We start from the raw sequence: 20,197 nt of genomic DNA, 5'->3' as shown, positions 1-20,197 counted from the left end.
GATATTGTGGCCCTCCCTGGTGGCACAGTGGGTTAGGATGCAGCATTGTGAGCCAGCCGCAGCTGCTTCAGTGCGAGGTTGATCCCCGTCCCTGGAGGTGACAGCAGACCTCTCCTGTATTGCCTGTTGCTCCCCTCAGCAGTGCACTCCGTTGATTTTCTGCTCCCCATTCTGTTTCTGGTGAAGCTTCCCGCCACCCCTGCACCTCTGGCCTGTACCACAGTTCTGTATGCAAAAATAAAATAAATCTTTAAAAAAAAAAGTGATGTCTTAATTTAAGATAGTAGACTAGCAACAGGCTGGAGTCATCTCTTCTACGTACACAGTCTTTGTATTAATTCATTTAATTAATTCATTTCTCAGTGTTTATTGCTATCCTTGGTTTGAAAGATCACCTGTATTTTTTTTCTTAAATCACTTTTATAGACATGCACTTAAAATCATCAATGTCTAAAATATTGTGGCATTTGAACACTAGATGTTAAAATACTTTTAATGTTGAATAGAATTGATAAGTGACCTCTAACCTAAATGCTTCCTATAGCCATAAAAAGCAGTCTTTTTTAATTTATAATACCTCACGAAACACTGATTTTAATTTACTTCTCCTTGAAAGACCTCTCTGAGAATATTCGCATTGTCAGCAACTTAAATTGACCACAGAAATGATAACTAAATAATTTAGAAAATTGTAAGATTATTTAGGCATTTAAGATGTGTATAGATAATTAAAACCAAACTTTAGGAGGGTTAAGGCCTTACTGTAGTTGGTTATTCTACAACTGGGGTCACTGCCTAAGTTGTACAAAGGCACATGTTCAATTTAGAATTGTAATGAGGAACATGGGATGTTTTGATTCTTCATTTGCTTGGCTCATCTCTAGAGGATGCAATTGCTTATAATAAAAAATGAACATGGGCTCTTTTGTGAAGGATAATAAAAATGTGTAAGATAATATGTGCCACATGCATAAATGGTTGGCATATGGCTTTTTTCTTTGACTCTGGAATTGCTGCCCATAGCGTCTATCAAGGAGAAATCACAGGGAAATATTCATTGTTCTTTACTAGCCACTTAGGTATGAGACCAATTGCTTTGTTCTTATTTTCTGATCATGATTATTTTATTTTAACTACCATATAGTGTTAATAAAGGTGTTTTCAGCAGTTCATTCACTTTGAAGAATATTTAGTGTTTTATTTTCTAATCGGTAAAAGAAAAGAATATGCAGGTTGTAAGTTTTTTTTTTTTCGTCTCATATTAAATGGATACAAGAATTAAAAGGGTTTTTCTTGAATAATTTTTAAAATAAATAACATTTGATTTTCAGATCGTCTTCTATGTAGAGATGTACTTGAAAATATTCGTGCATAGTCTTGTGATAAACTCAAACACTTAATGTCATGTTGTGATGTCGGTAGATATTTAGTAGGAAAATCAGTCTTTTATTCTATGAAAACTTGCATTATTTCAATTACCATTTTATAAAGTTTGTAGAATGACAGAGTAACCGTTGACTTTAAAACAAAACAATCTTTCTTTTTTAAAAAGGCATAGGAAAGATTTGAGACCTCTGAGTTGAACAAACAGCTGAAGTCTAATTAGAACTGTGAAAACTTCTCCTGAAACAAGATGAAAGGATCAATAATCTAAAGGACAATAATCTAGCTCCCATTGTGTGAGCTCCAAAATCCATACTCTGTCTCTGTGGTCATGTGACCGAAGCTTAGCTCATCACATGCCCACATATGTTGTCTTAGAGGCGACTGTGTTCCCCATCCTAGCCAATAATTGTCATACCTAAGATGTTTCTCGTTTGGGATCTTGAGGAAAAGATATTTTGGGGCTGGAAAGTAGTAAATAGAAGGTAACCAGTAGCCAAGCAAATAAATCCAGTGACAGATAAACAAAAGTGAGAGCCAGAGTGGAATCATGTCCAGTTCTGTGCAACTCTGAGTTGCCCTTCTGAAACCTCCCTCTTTTTTTTTTCTTATAACTTAAGTTGCCAGAGTCCTGCGTAGGATTTTTTAATCAGTAGGGTCTATTATTTTGTGTGTGTAAATGTACTGCTTTTAATACACTAGTTGTCTTTGAAATATTTTATGACTTCCTATAGATATCTTTATTTAGACAAATTTTGGAGAAGTAAAGCCTTCACTGATAAGGAGATGTATGTTTCACTTTTGCTGAATAATCATAACCCCTAAATGAACATCTTCCAAATTATTAGAATTGAACAGCATTAATGCTGATCTATTTAAATAGATTTATAACCTTACCTGGGCCCTGAACTCCACTTGAATTATTATGTAATTCTCTCTCTCTACTTTTCAAATCAAATTCATTGGTCTCTTCTCTCCCCTTGAAATCAGATTTTGCAGCCCTCTGGCTTTGCTCCAAAAACCCTTTCGTTGTTTCACAGCCATCGTTGTTTTCAATTCATCCTTCTTTATCCACTGTGTAAACTAGGTGGACCTGAATACTTAGAAAAAATAAAAAGCATTTGGTTGCTATTAGAGTAAGGATAGCTGACTCACACATGTGAAACATTAAAGAAACCTTACAAATGTTTGACTGATTTTTTTATCCTGTTGTTGTTTGGGGCTGTCGGGCATTTAACCACTTCCTCCCATGCATACAGTTTGGGGCGCCGCTCTTTATTACCAGGTAGTTTCAGGCTCATCAAACAAACAAGGACAATAGTTTTATTTTCTTTTCCCAGCATTTTTATTGATTTATTTAAATGTAACATACTATACACTGTTCAGCCTTTTGGGAGGTAGGAGGAGGAAGGGGTTCTTTGTTTTATAAGGAGTCTCCTCGGAACCAGTCCTCACATGGACAAATTTGTGGCTGACACACTTGTCATTGCGACCAGGGCCCACACTTCCACCAGAGGCATAGCTCCCAAGATCTTGATTTTTCATCAGCATGAACATTCAGGGCTGGGACTGCTTTATCTTCAGTAGCACAGTCCAATTGCAAAGAGGCCTGAATGCTATACTAACATCGAGCAAAGATGCCGTTTTTGAAGTGCAGGAGAAGCTCCTTGCTCTTCACCAAACTGCTTCTGTCTTTATCTCAGTTGATTTGTGTGTCTGGGAGAGGTGAGGGAGATGTTTTCTATTTCTGGCTTCTGCAAGCTTTGATACATTTTGCTAGAAGCTGTTTTAGTGTTTTGAGTACATAATGATGACTGTTTATACATGGTCTCTTTGGTAATCTAAATGGCGATGAGGAATAGCAATCCAGTTTGTGCCCTATTCGCTGTTACCATGGCCATCTAATACTATATTTGTCTCACCAAACATTGAATTTGGCTGTGGGTGGTCTATGTTCACGTGTCAGGTGCAACTATTACTTTAAAATAGAAGAACAAAGATAACCTAATTCTATAGGAATGTATTATATTTCTCTGACTTGGTTACCAATCAAATTTGAACATATAGACTCCAACCACAAAAATTAAACATTTTTAGAATCCCATTTGTCAAAAAGCAAGTTGGAAGCCAAGCATTATGAAATGAAACTTTAGCCTTAAGCTTTCTGCCTCAAATACATTGCTTCTGAAATTCCAACTTTTTTTAAGAAATGAGGAAATTATAATCTTCTTTTATGGGATTACTTTATGGAAAAGTTTCTTAATCAAGCTAATTCGTAGATAACAGATTAACTGGAAGTGCTGGTTATGCATTGAACTTTACGTTATAAAGAGGATCATAACACACCAGCCTTTCTAGAGGTGAAACTTTAGTAAAATGACACATTTGGTGAGTCTTTTCCTTGTACCAAAATACTGTGTCCCAACAATAAAAATAAACAGACTTTTTCAAAACAAGAACTATGAAGATAAAACTGCAGCATCAATATAATCTTAACAGTTATCACTTAAAATATTTAGAACAAATAGTATTTTTTCTACATTTTTTTTAATCACTACAGACACTGCAAATAAGGCTTATGTATTTATTTAGTGGAATACAATGTGATGATGACTCTTATGTACTGTTTTCTATACCTGCTCTAACACAATGATTTTTGATATGGTTATATTATGGAACCTTCCAAAGCTCTTTAAATTTACAGAAAACAAGTTTTATTTGGTGTAAAGACTAGGTCATACAGTTTGAACAGGTTTCAGTATATGGTTACACATATACTAGGATATATTTGCTCAGTTTAAGCCCCTGGGAGAGTTGCGCTTCATACCGAGTTTCTGGATAGTTCCCTTTGAGGGAGATGCACTATGTGGGACTTACAAAGTGTTCTTCTATGTGCAGACAGCCTCTTCATCACTTACCACTGAGACATATGGCAAAAATTGTGAGTAAATAATGAGACTAGATTACCAAAATGTATTTGTCAATTGTTTTTCCTTCTTGCAGTATATCCTTGGAGACCCATTGATAGATTGAAGAGAAGAATTTGGATTTCTAGGAAAGGTAGCTTAGGAGTGATTCATGTTCATAAATGATGGCAGACATTGTTTCACTCAAGTCATGCCACAGTACTGTCCTATTTATTGTTGATTCTTTTTGCAGAAGTACAACTTAAGTCAACTGATAGCACACAGTACTCTCATCTCCTATTCTTGAAGTCTATGCCAAATCTTGAAAACATTTTGTTGTGAACATGCATGTGGTATGCTGAAGAAAAAGAAAAGGTAAATCAGAGGGCAGCTGCTGAGGATACTCTTTAAAATCCCAAAAGATATTTAACATCCTATTAAATAAATAACTTAGAAAGAAATAGAAAAGGATGAAGGCAGAATGCACAAGCATACCATACACTATTTGTTTTGTCAGGACAGATTTACACTAACATGTTTTCATTTTTTAATCCTATCCAATTCTTCCAAGATGCAACGCCCAAAGCGCCTTTGCTTGTGCATATGATATGACCCAAGTGCTTTTCCAGTAAATGCTTGCGTGTCTTACTGCTCATTGAATCATTAGGCTTGAATGAGCAATGAAAGTCTTTTATATGAGTTCGTATTCCATAAATAACTTTCCCGAAGACCATTCAACAGATTGTTCCGTGTCCTTTAAATTCTATCTCAGAGGTTAAAAAACAAAAACAAAAACTCAACCCACCCCCTCCCCAAACAACCCAGCCACAATGTTGTTCACTTAGGAATAACTTCGATCCCATTCGACCTGCCTATATCTCAATTAGAAGGCATGCCACAGAACTAATGAAAGGAACATCATGTGTCAGCAGTGAGTACAAAAACCTTCCAAGGCTTCCATTTCTTTCAAGCAAGTAGACATCAGCCATGTGTCTTTGCCTTTTGAGCTACTGTCTTCATGAAGAATACAATTCCAGGCAAAAGAGCCTGTGGTTCTCCTGCATCCACAAACGTTGCCTTCACCTAGGAGTGTACCAGCATTGGGAGAAAGTGAGCTGAGGTGTTTTTTCTTCTGGTTTTCTGTCCTCTCCTGGGAAATCCTTTTCCATTCAGTGCTACATACATCTGCCTCCCATTGTGCTGCCAGTTAAAAGATGCGTAAGTGTTGTATCCATTTTCCTCTATCCTCTCTTTCAGTTTACAGTCGTTGTTAAATTCTTTCTGCAAGGCAAAATCAAAATCTTTTACTCCTCTGAAGATGATTCTCAATTTCACTGAACACAACCACCCAGAGAACCCTAATTTAAAAGTCTGGTTTGCTGTTACCACTTGTGTAAAAGTTGTACACTTTATATACAATGTCAACAACAGAAAAGTTAAGAGGTTTCTTAACTCTTAACTTTCCCGAAGACCATTCAACAGATGTTTCCATGTCCTTTAAATTCTATCTCAGAGGATAAAAAACAAAAACAAACACTCAATAGACCCCCTCCCCAAACAACCCAGCCACAATGCTGTTCACTTAGGAATAACTTCGATCCTATCTTAAAAGGTTATCATAACTACATATTAGGGACCTTTTCAAAAGCTAGTGTGTTATGAATATGGCATGATTTAATGATTGTCAAGAAGCAAATATCCCATTAATAATACTTGTAATGAACCAATAGAAATGCATAGTGTTTTGATTTTTTTTTTTTTTGTAGTAATGATCTGGAGAACTAAGGAAAAAATAGGACTACCAGAGAAAGTGGGCGTGTCAAGCCTGCAGGCTTTATCGACCTATAAATATATAACAAATACATTGATAAGAAAACAGATCATTTGGCAAAACCATAATTATTCTAAACAACGAAAAGTTCCTGTGATGGGTAGGGGAAGATGTCTTTCTCTCTTCCAAATACTAGATTGCTCAATTTTGCAAATGATTTACAATTTTCCATAAAGTGGAATTTTGACAGATTTTACTATGAAGTCTAGAAATGACTGAGAACTAGGACACAATCTTACTTTTTGAATCACCATATCAAAGAAGTTACAAACACAGTGACTAGCTCTACCTCTCTTGTATAACACTAAAGACCATAGTCCTGGGAAATTCTGCTCTAGAGTTATAATCCTGAGGCACTATTTCAAACAATTTAGAATTTTTCAGAGGTCTTGAGTGGGGGGCAAGAATTTATGTCTGTATGGTCCATAAATCCATGATCTCCCTCTGAGTTACTAAGGACTAGAAGAGGTATCTCAGTGATGTCAAGACTGCTTTAAAAATGTGAATTTTCCCTTATACGTAAAACTAAAACAGTCAAGATGCTGATGAGTTGGACTGTTGCTCCTGTATTCTGGCTTCTCCATCTAACAGAAGAGTCATCTTTCAATTGAGGTATTTAACAGTTTCTCTTAACTCAGGACTTTTTCAAATTTCTACCCAATTTCTAATTCCTGTGTATCTTTCGGATGGTAATTTTATCTTCAAATACAAATAATCTTTCTGACCTAAGCTATTGTATCTTTTCTGACAAATCTTTTTATGAAATCCAAGACAAAGATGTCTTACTAAGATAGAGTTTTATGTTTTTTTGTTTGTTTGTTTGTTTGTTTTAAGATTCATTTACTTATGCATATATACAGAACTGGGGTACAGGCCAGAGATGCAGGGGCAGTGAGAGGATTCTCCAGAGACAGAGTGGGGAGCAGGACAGGCTGATTGATGAAGTACATAGCTGAGGGGAGAAGCGGCTGGGTCAGGAGAGGTCTGCCGTGGATGTGAACCACCTCCCAGGTGGGATTGAACTTATGCTGAAGTGGCTTTAGCTTCTTAATGCTGTGCTTTAACAGGCGGTGCCACCAGGAAGGATCCTGCATTGGGTGTTTTTAATTGCTGAAGCGATAGTGGGGGCAAGTTAGATTGTGATCTCTTCAATTTCAATCTATTTGGTGAAGAGAGTCAAAATAAACAAATGAGTGAGATAAATACCAGGTAAGCCTCATGGCAGATAATTAAAATGGGGTGATATATCTACTTTAGATATAAAGGTGGAATGAGTGTGATGAGGCTCAGTGGACTGTGGTGGTGGGTCTGGTGTGATGATGTACACCTGAAGCAGTATGGACCTATCCCTTTGACTCTTAGATGATGCTGCAAATCGATATTACCTCAAAAAACAAAACAATCTGAAAAGTAGGCTGTGAGCCACTAATTGGGACCAAGTTTTAAAATTTAAAATGGTCTGTTATTCTTGTAGGCACATTGACAGAATAACATCAAGTGAAACAACTTATGTAAAATTCCTGATCCCCGTCCCCACTTCAGCAAAAGGCATTTACCTTAGCTACAGGGACTAACCCAAAGTACATCTGGCTCCACATTATAAGTGGACCTGATGTGAATGAAAAGAAAGAGAATTCTATCATCAGCCCTGTGCTTCTCAAAGCATGCTTTTCTACCAGCAACTACAGTTTCAAGCCTGTAACCTTTTTAGAGATGTGAAATTTTAAACCCCACTACAGATTTACTGTGTTTTAATGAATCCCCCCAGTTATTCTCGTAAGATTTAAGTTTGAAAGCTGTTGGCTCTATATTGCAATAATCCTTAGGCTAATAAAACAAGTTACATACACTTGTTAAAGTGACATTCCTTAATACTCCCTATATAGCACAGGGCGATTGTTCCCAAAGCCCCAGCTTCATGACTGAATAAGTGATTATATCCTAGGGAAATAAATACTCTAGACTTGATTGAATGGCATACAATGATGAATTTTTGGATAGGTTCCCTTATTTCCTTTATTTTAACAGAAACACAAAATACCCTAGTTCTGTTGTAACAAAATACCCTAGTTCTATTGTAACACTCAGTATATTTTCTACTCAGTGCAAGATCTTTGTTTTCAAAGTTGTCTGCAGCATACATGCCCATATCACCAGATGCTTCTGTGAGAGTCTGACCAGTTAGCAGTACAGAACACTAGGGATGCCAGCAGCAGCCTGTGTGGTAGACTCATGGGGGAACAATAGTTGCTGGGACTCTGGTGGGCAGCATACTGTGGATCTCTTCAGTAGCAATTGAAAGATAATAAAGCTATTCAATGCAGGGAGAAACATTCCAAATCTGTGATAATAATGCTCTGCCATTGATTTTGAAAATAAAAGCAAAATACTTACTGAGCCATAAAGCTTCCCTCTCTTGTTCATGGCTAGATAATAATTGCTGTTAATGGCTTTGACAGCGACAACTCCGATTTCCACTGAAGTTATCTCCAGGATACCTGAAACATAAAATTTCAAAAGGCTAAATTTGATGAGTCACATACATTTGGTTGAAAGAAAAACAGAAGAAACCATTTCTATTTGGATGTTTCTAAAATCAAAAGATTTTTTTAAAAATTGAAAAAGAAAACCAACCTCTTTTATATGCCTAAAAGCCCAGCAAAATAAATGGAAACAAGTAGTAAATATTTAATAGAATTCCCCTGCATTTACTCTGAGCATATAGAGGAAATGTTGTTTTAATTAAAATGCTTCCTTTGCTAACTCTGCATTTTCAACCCCATAAATATTGAAACAACTCTACTCATCTTAACCTAGATTTCATAAAAACTTATCAGGGAATACATCTGTACCATGGTATTAAATTAAATCTATAGCATATGTCAATAATATGTCAGATTTACTTCAATCTGTAAAAACAGTGGTGAAATATTTATATATATAAATAGTTATATATATATAAATAGTTATATATTTATATATATAAATAGTTATATATATATATATATATATATATATATATGACAATTAGATAAATGGAATCTCTTGGCTACATGTAGCTAATACACTCATTTTTGGCAACTCTGTGGACATTTTGTGATACAGACACTAACCCCAACAATAGATCAATCTTTACAATAGATGAAACATTACTCTGGGTTGGGTGAAAACCCATCAGCATTGTCTGTAAAGAATGGAAATTAGTAACCTATAGAGCACTCCCTCTCTATGTTTTAGTTGGTGCATGTAAAGGTATTTTTATCTGAAAAGTTTGAGGTAATTAAAAGAAGGAATTTGATATTCTACTCAAAATTCCAATTGATTTTCATTAAGAAAACCTCAGGGGCTAAAACTACTTTTTTTTTCTTCCTGCAACATTTGGTACAGTTTTCTCAGGGTAAAGAAAGAACATTTTGATTAACAAGTACCCCTGGATCCGGAGTCTGGATTTGACTGCTAAATGACCAAAGGAGAAGTCATTGAATTGCTCATGCCTCAATTTCATTTATAAAATAGGCAATAATAGTATCTTCCTTAGTTTTAATGTGAGGATTAAATGAGATAGTACATAGAAAATAGAACTTGACTAGTGCTTAGCTCCTCCTTAATAAGGAGGTTTTCTTCCGGATGGTCTAGATTTGGAACATCCTCTTCAACAAAATATGTAAATCTTCAATAGATATACAAATTTCCATCGGCTTAGCTCATATACTCTGAAATTTGATTGTGTGTTATTTATCATTTATCATGTATCTTCTATCATGAGAAGATATACCCTAAATGTGGTTAACAATACTGATTTTACTCTCTTCACAGGGAAAGTGTGGGTTTTTCTTAAGATATGGCCCCATCTTTCCTCTCAGGGTCGATGGATTATGGAGGCCAATAGAAATTTTTGAGTTCTCCCATTGTGAAATTGTCATCACTAGAGAGACTTGTGCTAAAATTACTTGCCATGGATGCTTCTACCCTTGTTCTTCAGGAAGTCTCTGACCTAACACACTACATTTCCTCATTAATAGAGTGAGACAGATCTCAACTGGAAAGCTCAAACTAAGGAAAGACTCTGAAGGGTGAAGAACACAGTATCTGTGTCTTTAACATTTTTCCCCAATGTTGTTAATCGTCCACAGGTTACAAACACATGTAAGTAAATGCATTTGCATATTTAAAAGACATTCTTGTAGTTTTTTGCCCTCTATCATAGCAGCACTTAAAGAAGGTATCTCTATTCTGATTATACATGAAAAAAATAATAATAAAGGCTACGGGGTGATAGAAATCACATATAAGTGATAAAGTGATAAATGTCAATAATGACAGATCCAACATCTAAGTATCCATCTCTGACCAATTAGCACTTCCATGTCATCTCCATTATCTTTCCCTTTCCCATAAAGGAATCCTGTTGGAAAACGAGCATGTGACTCAGTGGGATGACAATCTTTAATGATGCAATGTTAAATGAGGGAATGTCTTCTCAAAGATGTTGGCATACCACAGAGGATACTGTCTGAATCTCAGAGAAGGAATTCTAATATAATTTATCTAATATAGTAAGCAGAAGATAGAAAGTAAAGCAGGAGGTAGAAATCTGGAGCAAAATATTTAGTCTGAGGTTTATTTTGCCTGCCCAACTGGCCAGTAAATATAGTACATTGCAAGATGTCCCCTCTGCATGCTCTTGTACTGGAGACTGTTAGAATGAAGAGGAAGAAAGGATAATTTTAGCAAAAAGTAAAAAAGATTTTCAAAGGTGAATGAAAAGTAGTAGGGTTATGCTAAAGTAACAGACTGAGTTTAACAAAAGGAAAAAAATGTTGTAATGTATATATTACCAAGTCTTTGACCAATTACTTCTAAGATTTCACTACACATGGTAGATCATAGTTAGCTCAGAAACTTATAGGACATAGCAAATCATCCATCCACCACCCATCAGTTAATCAGTTAAGACTACTTTGGAAATGTTCAGTATGCTTTAAGCTGGAAAGAAAGAAGATCTAGATAATTTAATGGCTTTTCAATTTTTGAAAACAATTGGTTGGATACATCATGTTAGTAAGTTATAACTGGATAATCTTGAGGGTCATGGATGAGGACAACCTTTATTATAAACATTTGTGAATGTGAAAGTGACTTTCTGAGGGACTTCAGCCTAGGGTACTTCCCTATGTGGAGAAGGGCCCTCTGTTAGGAAATGGGAATATAAAGTCATGTAAATTAGGACCCTTCTGTTTCAAAGTCTCTATTTTATTAGGAATAAAATACAAATCTGGTGGAAGTGCTAACGTAGAAGCCAAAGAAAGAAAATATAAAGATACTTCACATTGGCTGGAGTTCCAAGGCACATTTAAAGAAAACTAATGAAATTAGTAATGAAACCTAAACTAAGTTCTGAAGGTGGAGTATCAAACATCTAAGGGAAAACTGGGAAGACATGAGCAAAAGAATGGTGAAACTGTATTGTACTTTGAGAAAAATCTTAAGAAGTTTACCAACTAGAACATAAAGAACAGGCAGCCCACTGTTAGGGGTAAAGTTGTGGAATTAAGACAGACTAAAGTTATCAAACATCTTGTTTGGATTTTAGATTTTGGCAATAGGAAGTATTTTATAAAAATATATTACCTTTTAAAAGAACACATTTGGAAAAAGTGATATGCAGCAAGTTACTTTAAGTAAATAAAAAATCTGTAACATTTACTTGGTAATCAATGTATTTTGACAATCAGTATTACAAAAATAATTGTGACAAAAATCAGCTCCAGACTAGCAAATTCTAGTTAGTAATGTATCATCACTGTGGTCATGGAGAGGATTTTGCAAACTGATGAACTCCAAATGGAAATAACCTAGATGTTACAATTGTCATATAAATCATCTTTTCTTTTAACTTGCAGGGCATATGTTATTGTTTTAATGATGCTGAGTAGTTAATCTGAAGAAATGACCATTCAGAATGATCTTTCCCAGTTTATACTTCTCATCCTTCTCCAGAAGAGAAACATCTGATCTATTTTCCCTAGCAATCATGTTGGGTGAAGACTATTTCTCTGTCTGGACTTTTAGAACAAGCAATTGGCTTGCCTACTAGCCTTCTCCTCATTTTGTTTTTCCAGAGACACATAGGAGAAAGTTAAAGTTAAGTGAAACTTGAATATTTTAGTAATGTGAATACAGACAGGAGAGAGGCAAGATCTAAAAAAATAAAGGCAAAAATCCTATTATCCTTTCCTAGAAAAAAAATGCATGAATATATAAGGAAGTGTTGAGACAATAAATGGATTTGACTAATATGTATTAAACACCATTGTGAAAGATTAGATGCAAAGACAATTGAAACACGGGATCTTCAGAGAGTAGTAAGATTGAAGAGAATAAGGATATAAATAATTAATTACAATGTAAAGAAATAGTAAGCATCATATGAAAGAGAAATTATATTGTCATGACTTTCAATAGTTATGAAACCATCCTAAAGAATATCACTGGTGCTTGAGGTGAAGATACAGAGATAGATAGAGTTTTTGAGAAGTGGAAATTTGGAAAGCTGAGGGGGAACATTCTAGGCAGAGTAAAGTGAATGATTAACGACAACAACAGCAACAATAAAAACCAACATCTGCGGAGGAGTGGAAAGAGCTGAATGAGTGTGTGAGTTCTGGCCACCCTGGGCTTGCCCCAGGATGCACATTATGGTAGCCCTCCAGGTGAAAAGTAATGGTTCTGTGGTGTCCAGTCTCAGCCTCACTTTGCTGCAATTAATGTACTCGAAAGATTACTTGTAGAACTTGGAAGCAGCTTAATAAATGTCAGAGACTCATGAATTCAAAATCAATCACATCTGTTATTACTTTTAAAGAATTTTTTTATGCATACAGAACTGGGGTACAGGCCAGAGGTGCCTTTGCTTTCACCAAAGGCAAAGCGGGGAGCAGAACAGGCAGATCAATGAAGTACACTAACTAGTGCTGAAGCTGCTGCAGCTCGCTTCATGGTGCTGCACTTTAACCCATTACGCCACCAGGGAGGACCCACATCTGTTATTTTTTTTTCTAAATATTTTAACTAGAACTAGCTTATAATGTCACATCGTTTGATAGTTGCAGTCAGTGTGATGAAACATACCATGATTAATAAAATACACAAATGCCAACCTCTCCAAACTAAGCCTCTCTTATGGATTGTTGTTAGTGCCGCAAACAGACCCTTTATATCCTAATATAGAAAGTCTCACAGAGCTACTAGTGTTGTTAACACATGTATACTCTGTGCCTTGCAAATTATGTGGCCCTATTGAATAGGACTAAACTAGATCAGAAGCGATCTGTAGTTAAGAATCACTGTGGGTCTTAACCTCCTTAATTTCTCAAAGAATCAGAGCAATCACAGTCGTCTTTTTTGTTGTTATTGTTATTACAATAAATGCAAAGTTAATAATATGTACTGAATATATATTTATTGAGTGAATAAATGAATCAGTGAGTGGTCAACTTGGCTAAAGTAAAGTTGGGTATTCATCCCAGAGAATTCTTTTTTGTCACTAGAGTTATATTCACAAACCCTTCAGGTGAGTTAATAATTACAAATACAATGAAAATAAAGCAAAAGGCAATGTCAAAATGTGCATGCTTAAAAGAAAAAGAAGAGAATTTAAAACATTTGTAATAAAGGCAGTTATAATTTGGGAGCTCCTTTGAATTTTCTAAATAAAGTGTGCATGGCTCTGCAATAGTAATTATTAACTATGAGAAGAGTAATTATTAACTATCAACTTGAATATGGATCAGAAAGTCCTTCTAAAGGTTGTTAGTTCCGACAGCAAGTCAACTTTCTTGGTCAAGAAAAGAGCCATCTGGGAATTGTAAAGAGTATATAGTGGCACTAAATTCTCTGGTACAGTGACTCTCATATTTCATGTATCAGCACTTTCTCAATTAATCTTCACAAACTACCTTGAAAGCATTATGTTCTATAAATGTTGAAGAAATGAAGTAATTTGGTAGAAAAAATGTTCAGTTACATGTGGTGAATTTGATGTTTGATTGTTCCATCTAAATCCCGTTTGCTTTCTGCTTCCTTGAGTCTGTAACACTTTAAATATTAAGTTAAAGCACTAAAAATAATGTTACCTATTTTAAACACGCCCCCACCCCATATCTAGCAAACACCGATTATTAGATTTCAAACGTTCTTAGAAATGTATACCATTTATTCAACACATATCATTAAGTCTCATATAGATTCACTATCCAGGTAATCAGTGTTTAATAGAACTCAAAATTACCCAACAGTCATTATTTCAGCCTTTAGTGAGCTCATTTACACCCTTAAATCTGTTGAAAACATGATTCCATTCAGAATTCTTGACAGTAAATTATTACTTTGCTTCTAGTATGTTCAATAAATTCTAAGAATATCATTTATCATTTCAGAAAAAAAATCCATGGTTTTCAACATCTAAATAATTTTCATCTTAATTGTTAGAAATATTTCTGTATAATAGCTAGCAATGTTTTCACCTCTCTTTACAGTGCTACTGCTAAATTAAATGAACTGGTAAGTACCCACAAAGCACTGAGAGACTTGACAGCACTTTAACCTGGCGTCCAGCTGCATCTGTTCTTGTCTTCAAAGGTGATCCCGCTACCACACTGAGTCAATGTAAGAAAATGCCACTCTTGCCAACTGCGAGTTGTAGGTTGTCTCAACTCACCCTACCGAGGCATTTTCAGTGCTTCTCCACTTACTCTCTTCTGTAATTTTTTATTTCCACGTAACCTGTATATATATATATATATTTTGGTCCTTTTTTTTTGTTTTTTCGAATACCCATCACTCCTCTTTGTTCCCTGGTGGTTCTCCTTTAAAACCTCTGTCATCTTTTTCTTAGTTTAGCTCAGTGAAGATTAGAGTCTCGACCTTTCTGTCGAGGAAGCTGGCATAAAATAAAGCTCTCATAACCCTTAGCAAGTATCTGGAGCTGGTTCTTTGTCTTTTTGCTTGACTAGCACATGAGTTATGTTACCAAAAAATAGTAGAAAACTGTCACCAAATTCATGGATAACATGCCCCCAGCAAATAGTCTACAAGTGGTGAATACAAATGGCAAGAAAAAATGGACTTTCGAAAATGGGACAGTAAAGTACCTAACTGATGGGCAGCAAGAATAGGTTAGTATTTATTAGCAAGTTCTATTTCCTTAATTTGTTTAAGGATCCACTTAAGGATCTTTTTGGTGTTGTATATTTGTTTAATTTATGAATTTCTTTTTTTTAATTAATTTTTTTAAGATTTATTTATTTATCCATACAGAGTTGGGGAACAGGCCAGAGGTTCAGGGGTGTTGATAGGCTTCACCAGAGACAGAGTGGGGAGCAGAACAGGCAGATCGACGAAGTACACTGCTGAGGGGAGCAGCGGGCGGGTCAGGAGAGGTCTGCCATGCCATGTGGTCACCTCCTGGGGCAGGCGGGAATCGAACTCATGTGGAAGTGGCTTAAGCTTCTTAGTGCTGTGCTTTAACCCGCTGCGCCACCAGGGAGGGCCCTGATTTATGAATTTCAAAAAAAAAAATGTATCTAGACTCTAGCTTAACTGTCTTAAAAGAATGTCAAAATATACCTAATAATTGCTGTCTGATGAAAATCATTGGAATAACAGCAACATTTTGGATATTTTCAATTTTGTATTACTTACTTATTTTCTTACCTCAGTTCTCTCCCTCACCTTCCAATCTCCCAACACATATCAGCCAAACGACAGTTCCTGCAGTGAAATTCTAAATGAGAGGGATAGAAGTGGTAGCCCTACAAGAGCAGGAGAACTTGAGCTCTGCTTACCTATCTAGTTGTGTGACTGTGAAGTCAGTGATAGTCATGCCTTGCTTAACATTTTGGTCAAAGACAGATCAAATATACAACATGGATCCAATAGGCTGTATGAAGCATGAAGCAGGCTATCCCATTCATCTTCGTGTAATTACATTCTAAGTAGTGCAACCAGTTATGAAATCACCTAACAACACAGTTCATAGAATAGGTCCCTGCAATTAGGGATACACGTCTCTGTGTTTCCTGAGTCTTGGTTTTCTCATTTGCAAATTGGAACAAATTCACTATAACTTAGAGGATTTCAGAGAAACTTGGAGAGTAGGTGGTAAGTAGGCACTTACAAATTGCTGAATCATAATGGTGGCAAGTTAACCAATCTTTATACCAGTGTTTCCAACTTTAGCACACATAAGAATCACCTGGGAAGCTTACTTAAACATAGGTTACTGGGAGTTTGTACTTGGTAGATCTAAGGATGGATCCAGAGATTTGAACTTCTAACAGTTTCCCAGGCAATGCTAATTCTGCTGGTCCAAGGACCACACACTGTTCTGTACACTACAATTCAGAGGCAGAAAAGTCGGGCCCTCCCTGGTGGCGCAGCGGGTTAAAGCACAGCACTGAGAATCTGAAGCCGCTTCCGCATGAGTTCGATTCCCCCCTGCCGCCTGCCCCGGAGGTGACCACATGGCGTGTCAGACCTCTCCTGACCCGCCCGCTGCTCCCCTCAGCAGTGTACTTCGTCAATCTGCCTGTTCTGCTCCCCACTCTGTCTCTGGTGAAGCCTCTCACCGTCCCTGAGCCTCTGGCCTGTACCCCAGTTCTGTATGAATAAATAAATAAATCTTTAAAAAAAAAAAAGTCTTTGATAGCAAAGGCATTGACAGAGTGCAGAGAAGCAGAACTACAAACAGGAATAGACACAAATAATAGCAGTTTAACTTCAAAGAAAGATTTTAGGGAATGGGGAAAGAAATACTGGGTTTTTGTTTGCTTGTTTTGGGTATGATAGGTGTGGGACTCTTATCTATTTAGCTGTGATAATATGGATTTGGAATTTATTTACATATATTACATATTGTTGTCCATAGTCAGTTTTTAAAGATTTGAGATAAGATTATCAGAATCTTTATTTTCTCCTCCTTAATCAGGTTTTGGGAAATGTTGGTGGAAACTTAAGTATCTTCAATATCTCCTTTTGAGTATTTTATAAGTATTCTCATAGGACTAAGTGGCTCTAAAATAAAGAACTCTCTGGGCCTCTTTAAATTATTCTGATATGCAAAAATTGCTACAAGTCAGTAGGTATTCATTTGCTCATTTATCTTTTATCCAGAATTAAAGGTATATATTTGCTCTACAGGAGATTGTTCCACCGTTAAAAGGAGCATATAGAGTGGCTAATCATTAATGTAGGTCTGGCCTACCTTATATTATCATAACTTGCTGCTTTTTCAGCACAATGCAACAGAGCTATTTAAGTTTCTCTATTAACCAAGAGTTCTTTTAGATACCCTTGGCATTCATTTAGAACTGCAGACAAAAATAGAACCTGTATTATCAGAAAATCCTTAGAATCTCATATAAGAAGATAGATCTTTCCCAATTCACTAAAGACCGAAGTGACTTTCTATATTTCACCTCAGACTTCAAACTTTAGGATAAAGTTTGAAATCAGTGATTAGACTGGCTTTATAGAATAATACAATGGCAAATTCTAAAGCATTCTCAATGTAAGGTTCAGCTTAATTGAGCAGATAGTAATTTAACCATTGCCATTACATTAGAATGAATTGCTTCTGTGTAATGAACAAGATAAATTAGTCTATAAAACATTAAGTAGATATAAAATCTTTGCCTAACTACCAACAGTTTGTAAATGTTTATGGGCACCAGTAATATGGTAGAAGGATCATGTGCTGACTTTATTTCAGGCTCTAAAGGAGGTAAGGGATTGTGTAGAGATGCTTCAACAAGTCCCCTGCTGTCCATGGCTGTTCTAATGTCATCTGTTTCAGAAAGGTATCAGATAGGAGCCAGGCCATTTTTAGATATTTTGTTTAGCTTTTCTATGACACTGCAAGTAAGACCCAGCTTTTTCTTAAACTTTTAATGATCTGAATTTTTCTCATTAAAATAGATATTAAAAAAAAAGATATTAGGATTTCTTATTTAGTTTTCATTTTGGTAATACAAGGCTTTAGACACTCTTTTAAATTAGACTAGAAGTATTTATTAAACATAGACTATTTCAAAATAACATAATGGTGAGGAAGTTGGTTGCTTGTATGAGTGCATAACCATTTCTAATATTATTTTACATTTTCTAATTATTTTTTCCGGGGTCAATTACTATGCAGGGATTGCCTTTTATTTTTTCTCATAGTCCTTCACTGTAGTTCCATTGTGCTCTCCTCTCCCTGCTTTTGACTGTCCCCTTTCTCTCCTCCTTCCTGAATATCTCAGATCTATGGTCTGCTTTCAAGGCTCAGCTTATCTTTGTCAGATCCTTTGTTTGGTTTCTCTGAATTCTACATATAAGTGAAACCATCCAGGATTTCTTCTGTGGCTCATCTCTCTTAGAATAATGCATTCGGTTCCATCCATGTTACCACAATGGCATGAGTTTAATCACTTTTGATCACAGAGTAATATTCCAATGTGTATATATACCACATCTTCTTGATATACTCATCTGTTCTGGGGCATTTCCATCGTTTCTATATCTTGGCTATAAAAGTAGGAGTGCTGGTTTCCTTTAAAGTTAGAGTTCTTGTGTTCTTCAGATAGATACTTAGACATGTAATTATTGGGTCATATGGTAGATCCATTTTTAGTCTTTTGAGGAATCGCCATAACTCCACAGGGGGTGAACCAGTCTACATTCTGAAGAGAGTGTTTTACAGAAATGAATGTAAACGGCTTCATAGAACTAGAAATAATATCCTGACACAGTATAAAAACCAAGATTAAAACTCAGTATAAGAGTCAAACTTTCTAGCATAGACAATATGGGGAAAGCAACATTAGCTAAGGGAGAGAGATTTTATGAACAGATTATTGCCTTAACCACATATGAAGAGAAGATTATTGTTCCTTTTTCTTTAGTGAGATGCTACTGACCACTGATATAGATCTGATATATATCCTTTTGGGCTCCTTGTAAGTGTACATGGCAATGGAATGTCATACATAGTTTGATATCTTGCTGAATATTTTTCTGAATATTACCAAGATCTTGAGTTAACTAGCCCTCTATGAAGCAACCTCTATTTAGAAAGCCTAAATTCGACGAGATACATTATACGTGTTTTTTCATGATGGACAAAGACCAGGGATTATCGCAGTATCGAGTGCTCCTCCCATGCTCATTTCAGTACTGTTTACAGTAGCCAGGATATGGATACAACCTAAATGCCCCCAAAAGGAGATTGATGGATTATGAGGGTGTGGCATATTTACTTACAATGGAATGTTACTCAGTTAAACTCATAATATTTGATGCAAAATGAATGGAGTTGGAAGAGCTAATTCTAAGTGAAACAAGTCAGAAGAGATAAATAATGGATGGTGTCACTAATGAGTGGAATATAAAGAAGCTAAAGTAAGAGGAAAGAAACATACAATCTAACCCCTGAAAACTGAGTATAGAAATAAAGCAGCCAAAGCAGAGAAGAGAGAAGGAGGAGTAAGAACAAAAAGGGAAGAAAGCACAGTGGAATATGGTGGTGGACTAATGGGTGATTTGATGGTGGATACCCTACAGTTCCATACCTGATGAGAGAATACTCATGTCCTCACAATAAAAGAATAAGTTATTTAAATACTTATATATGCACATATATATAGTTGCACCCTTTAAAAAATAGATTATTGAGTACGGTTTAATAAAAATTTTGCTAGTGTGAAAATTAAATAGAAAACAAAAAACCGTGTCTAAATTCATTTGAAATAGTATGCTTTTGAGAAAATTCACTTATATTTTATGAGTCTTGACTCTTTCTGATTCTAGTTTGAAAGTGAACACTGATGCATAAAAGAACATTATATATATATAAGTTGTGTGCCAAAATTATCAATGGAAACACTTAGAGCTTTAAAAAATGTTGAAAGACTTGGGCCCTCCCTGGTAGCGCAGCGGGTTAAAGCACAGCACTGAGAAGCTAAAGCCACTTTTGCATGAGTTCGATTCCCGTCTGTCTCGGAGGTGACCACATGGTGTGGCAGACCTCTCCTGACCC

At 35.9% G+C, this 20,197-nt stretch overlaps 1 protein-coding gene across 1 annotated transcript in view; it reads right to left on the bottom strand.

Annotated features, from left to right (window-relative positions):
- Window positions 1–2,724: 2,724 nt before the first annotated feature.
- FGF10 (fibroblast growth factor 10) overlaps window positions 2,725–20,197 on the bottom strand; it is a 68,740-nt gene continuing 51,267 nt past the window's right edge. The window contains exons 2-3 of the mRNA XM_004678335.2: window positions 8,515–8,618; window positions 2,725–5,570 (exon numbers count right to left, since the gene is read on the bottom strand). Coding sequence (XP_004678392.1) covers window positions 5,373–5,570; window positions 8,515–8,618 — 302 coding nt within the window. The 3' untranslated portion in view covers window positions 2,725–5,372. The remainder of the gene's footprint in view (window positions 5,571–8,514; window positions 8,619–20,197) is intronic.

Source organism: Condylura cristata, unplaced genomic scaffold, assembly GCF_000260355.1.
Source record: "Condylura cristata isolate star-nosed mole 26May11 unplaced genomic scaffold, ConCri1.0 scaffold00007, whole genome shotgun sequence".
Taxonomy (NCBI): domain Eukaryota; kingdom Metazoa; phylum Chordata; class Mammalia; order Eulipotyphla; family Talpidae; genus Condylura; species Condylura cristata.
This window is presented reverse-complemented; position numbering and strand designations above follow the sequence as displayed.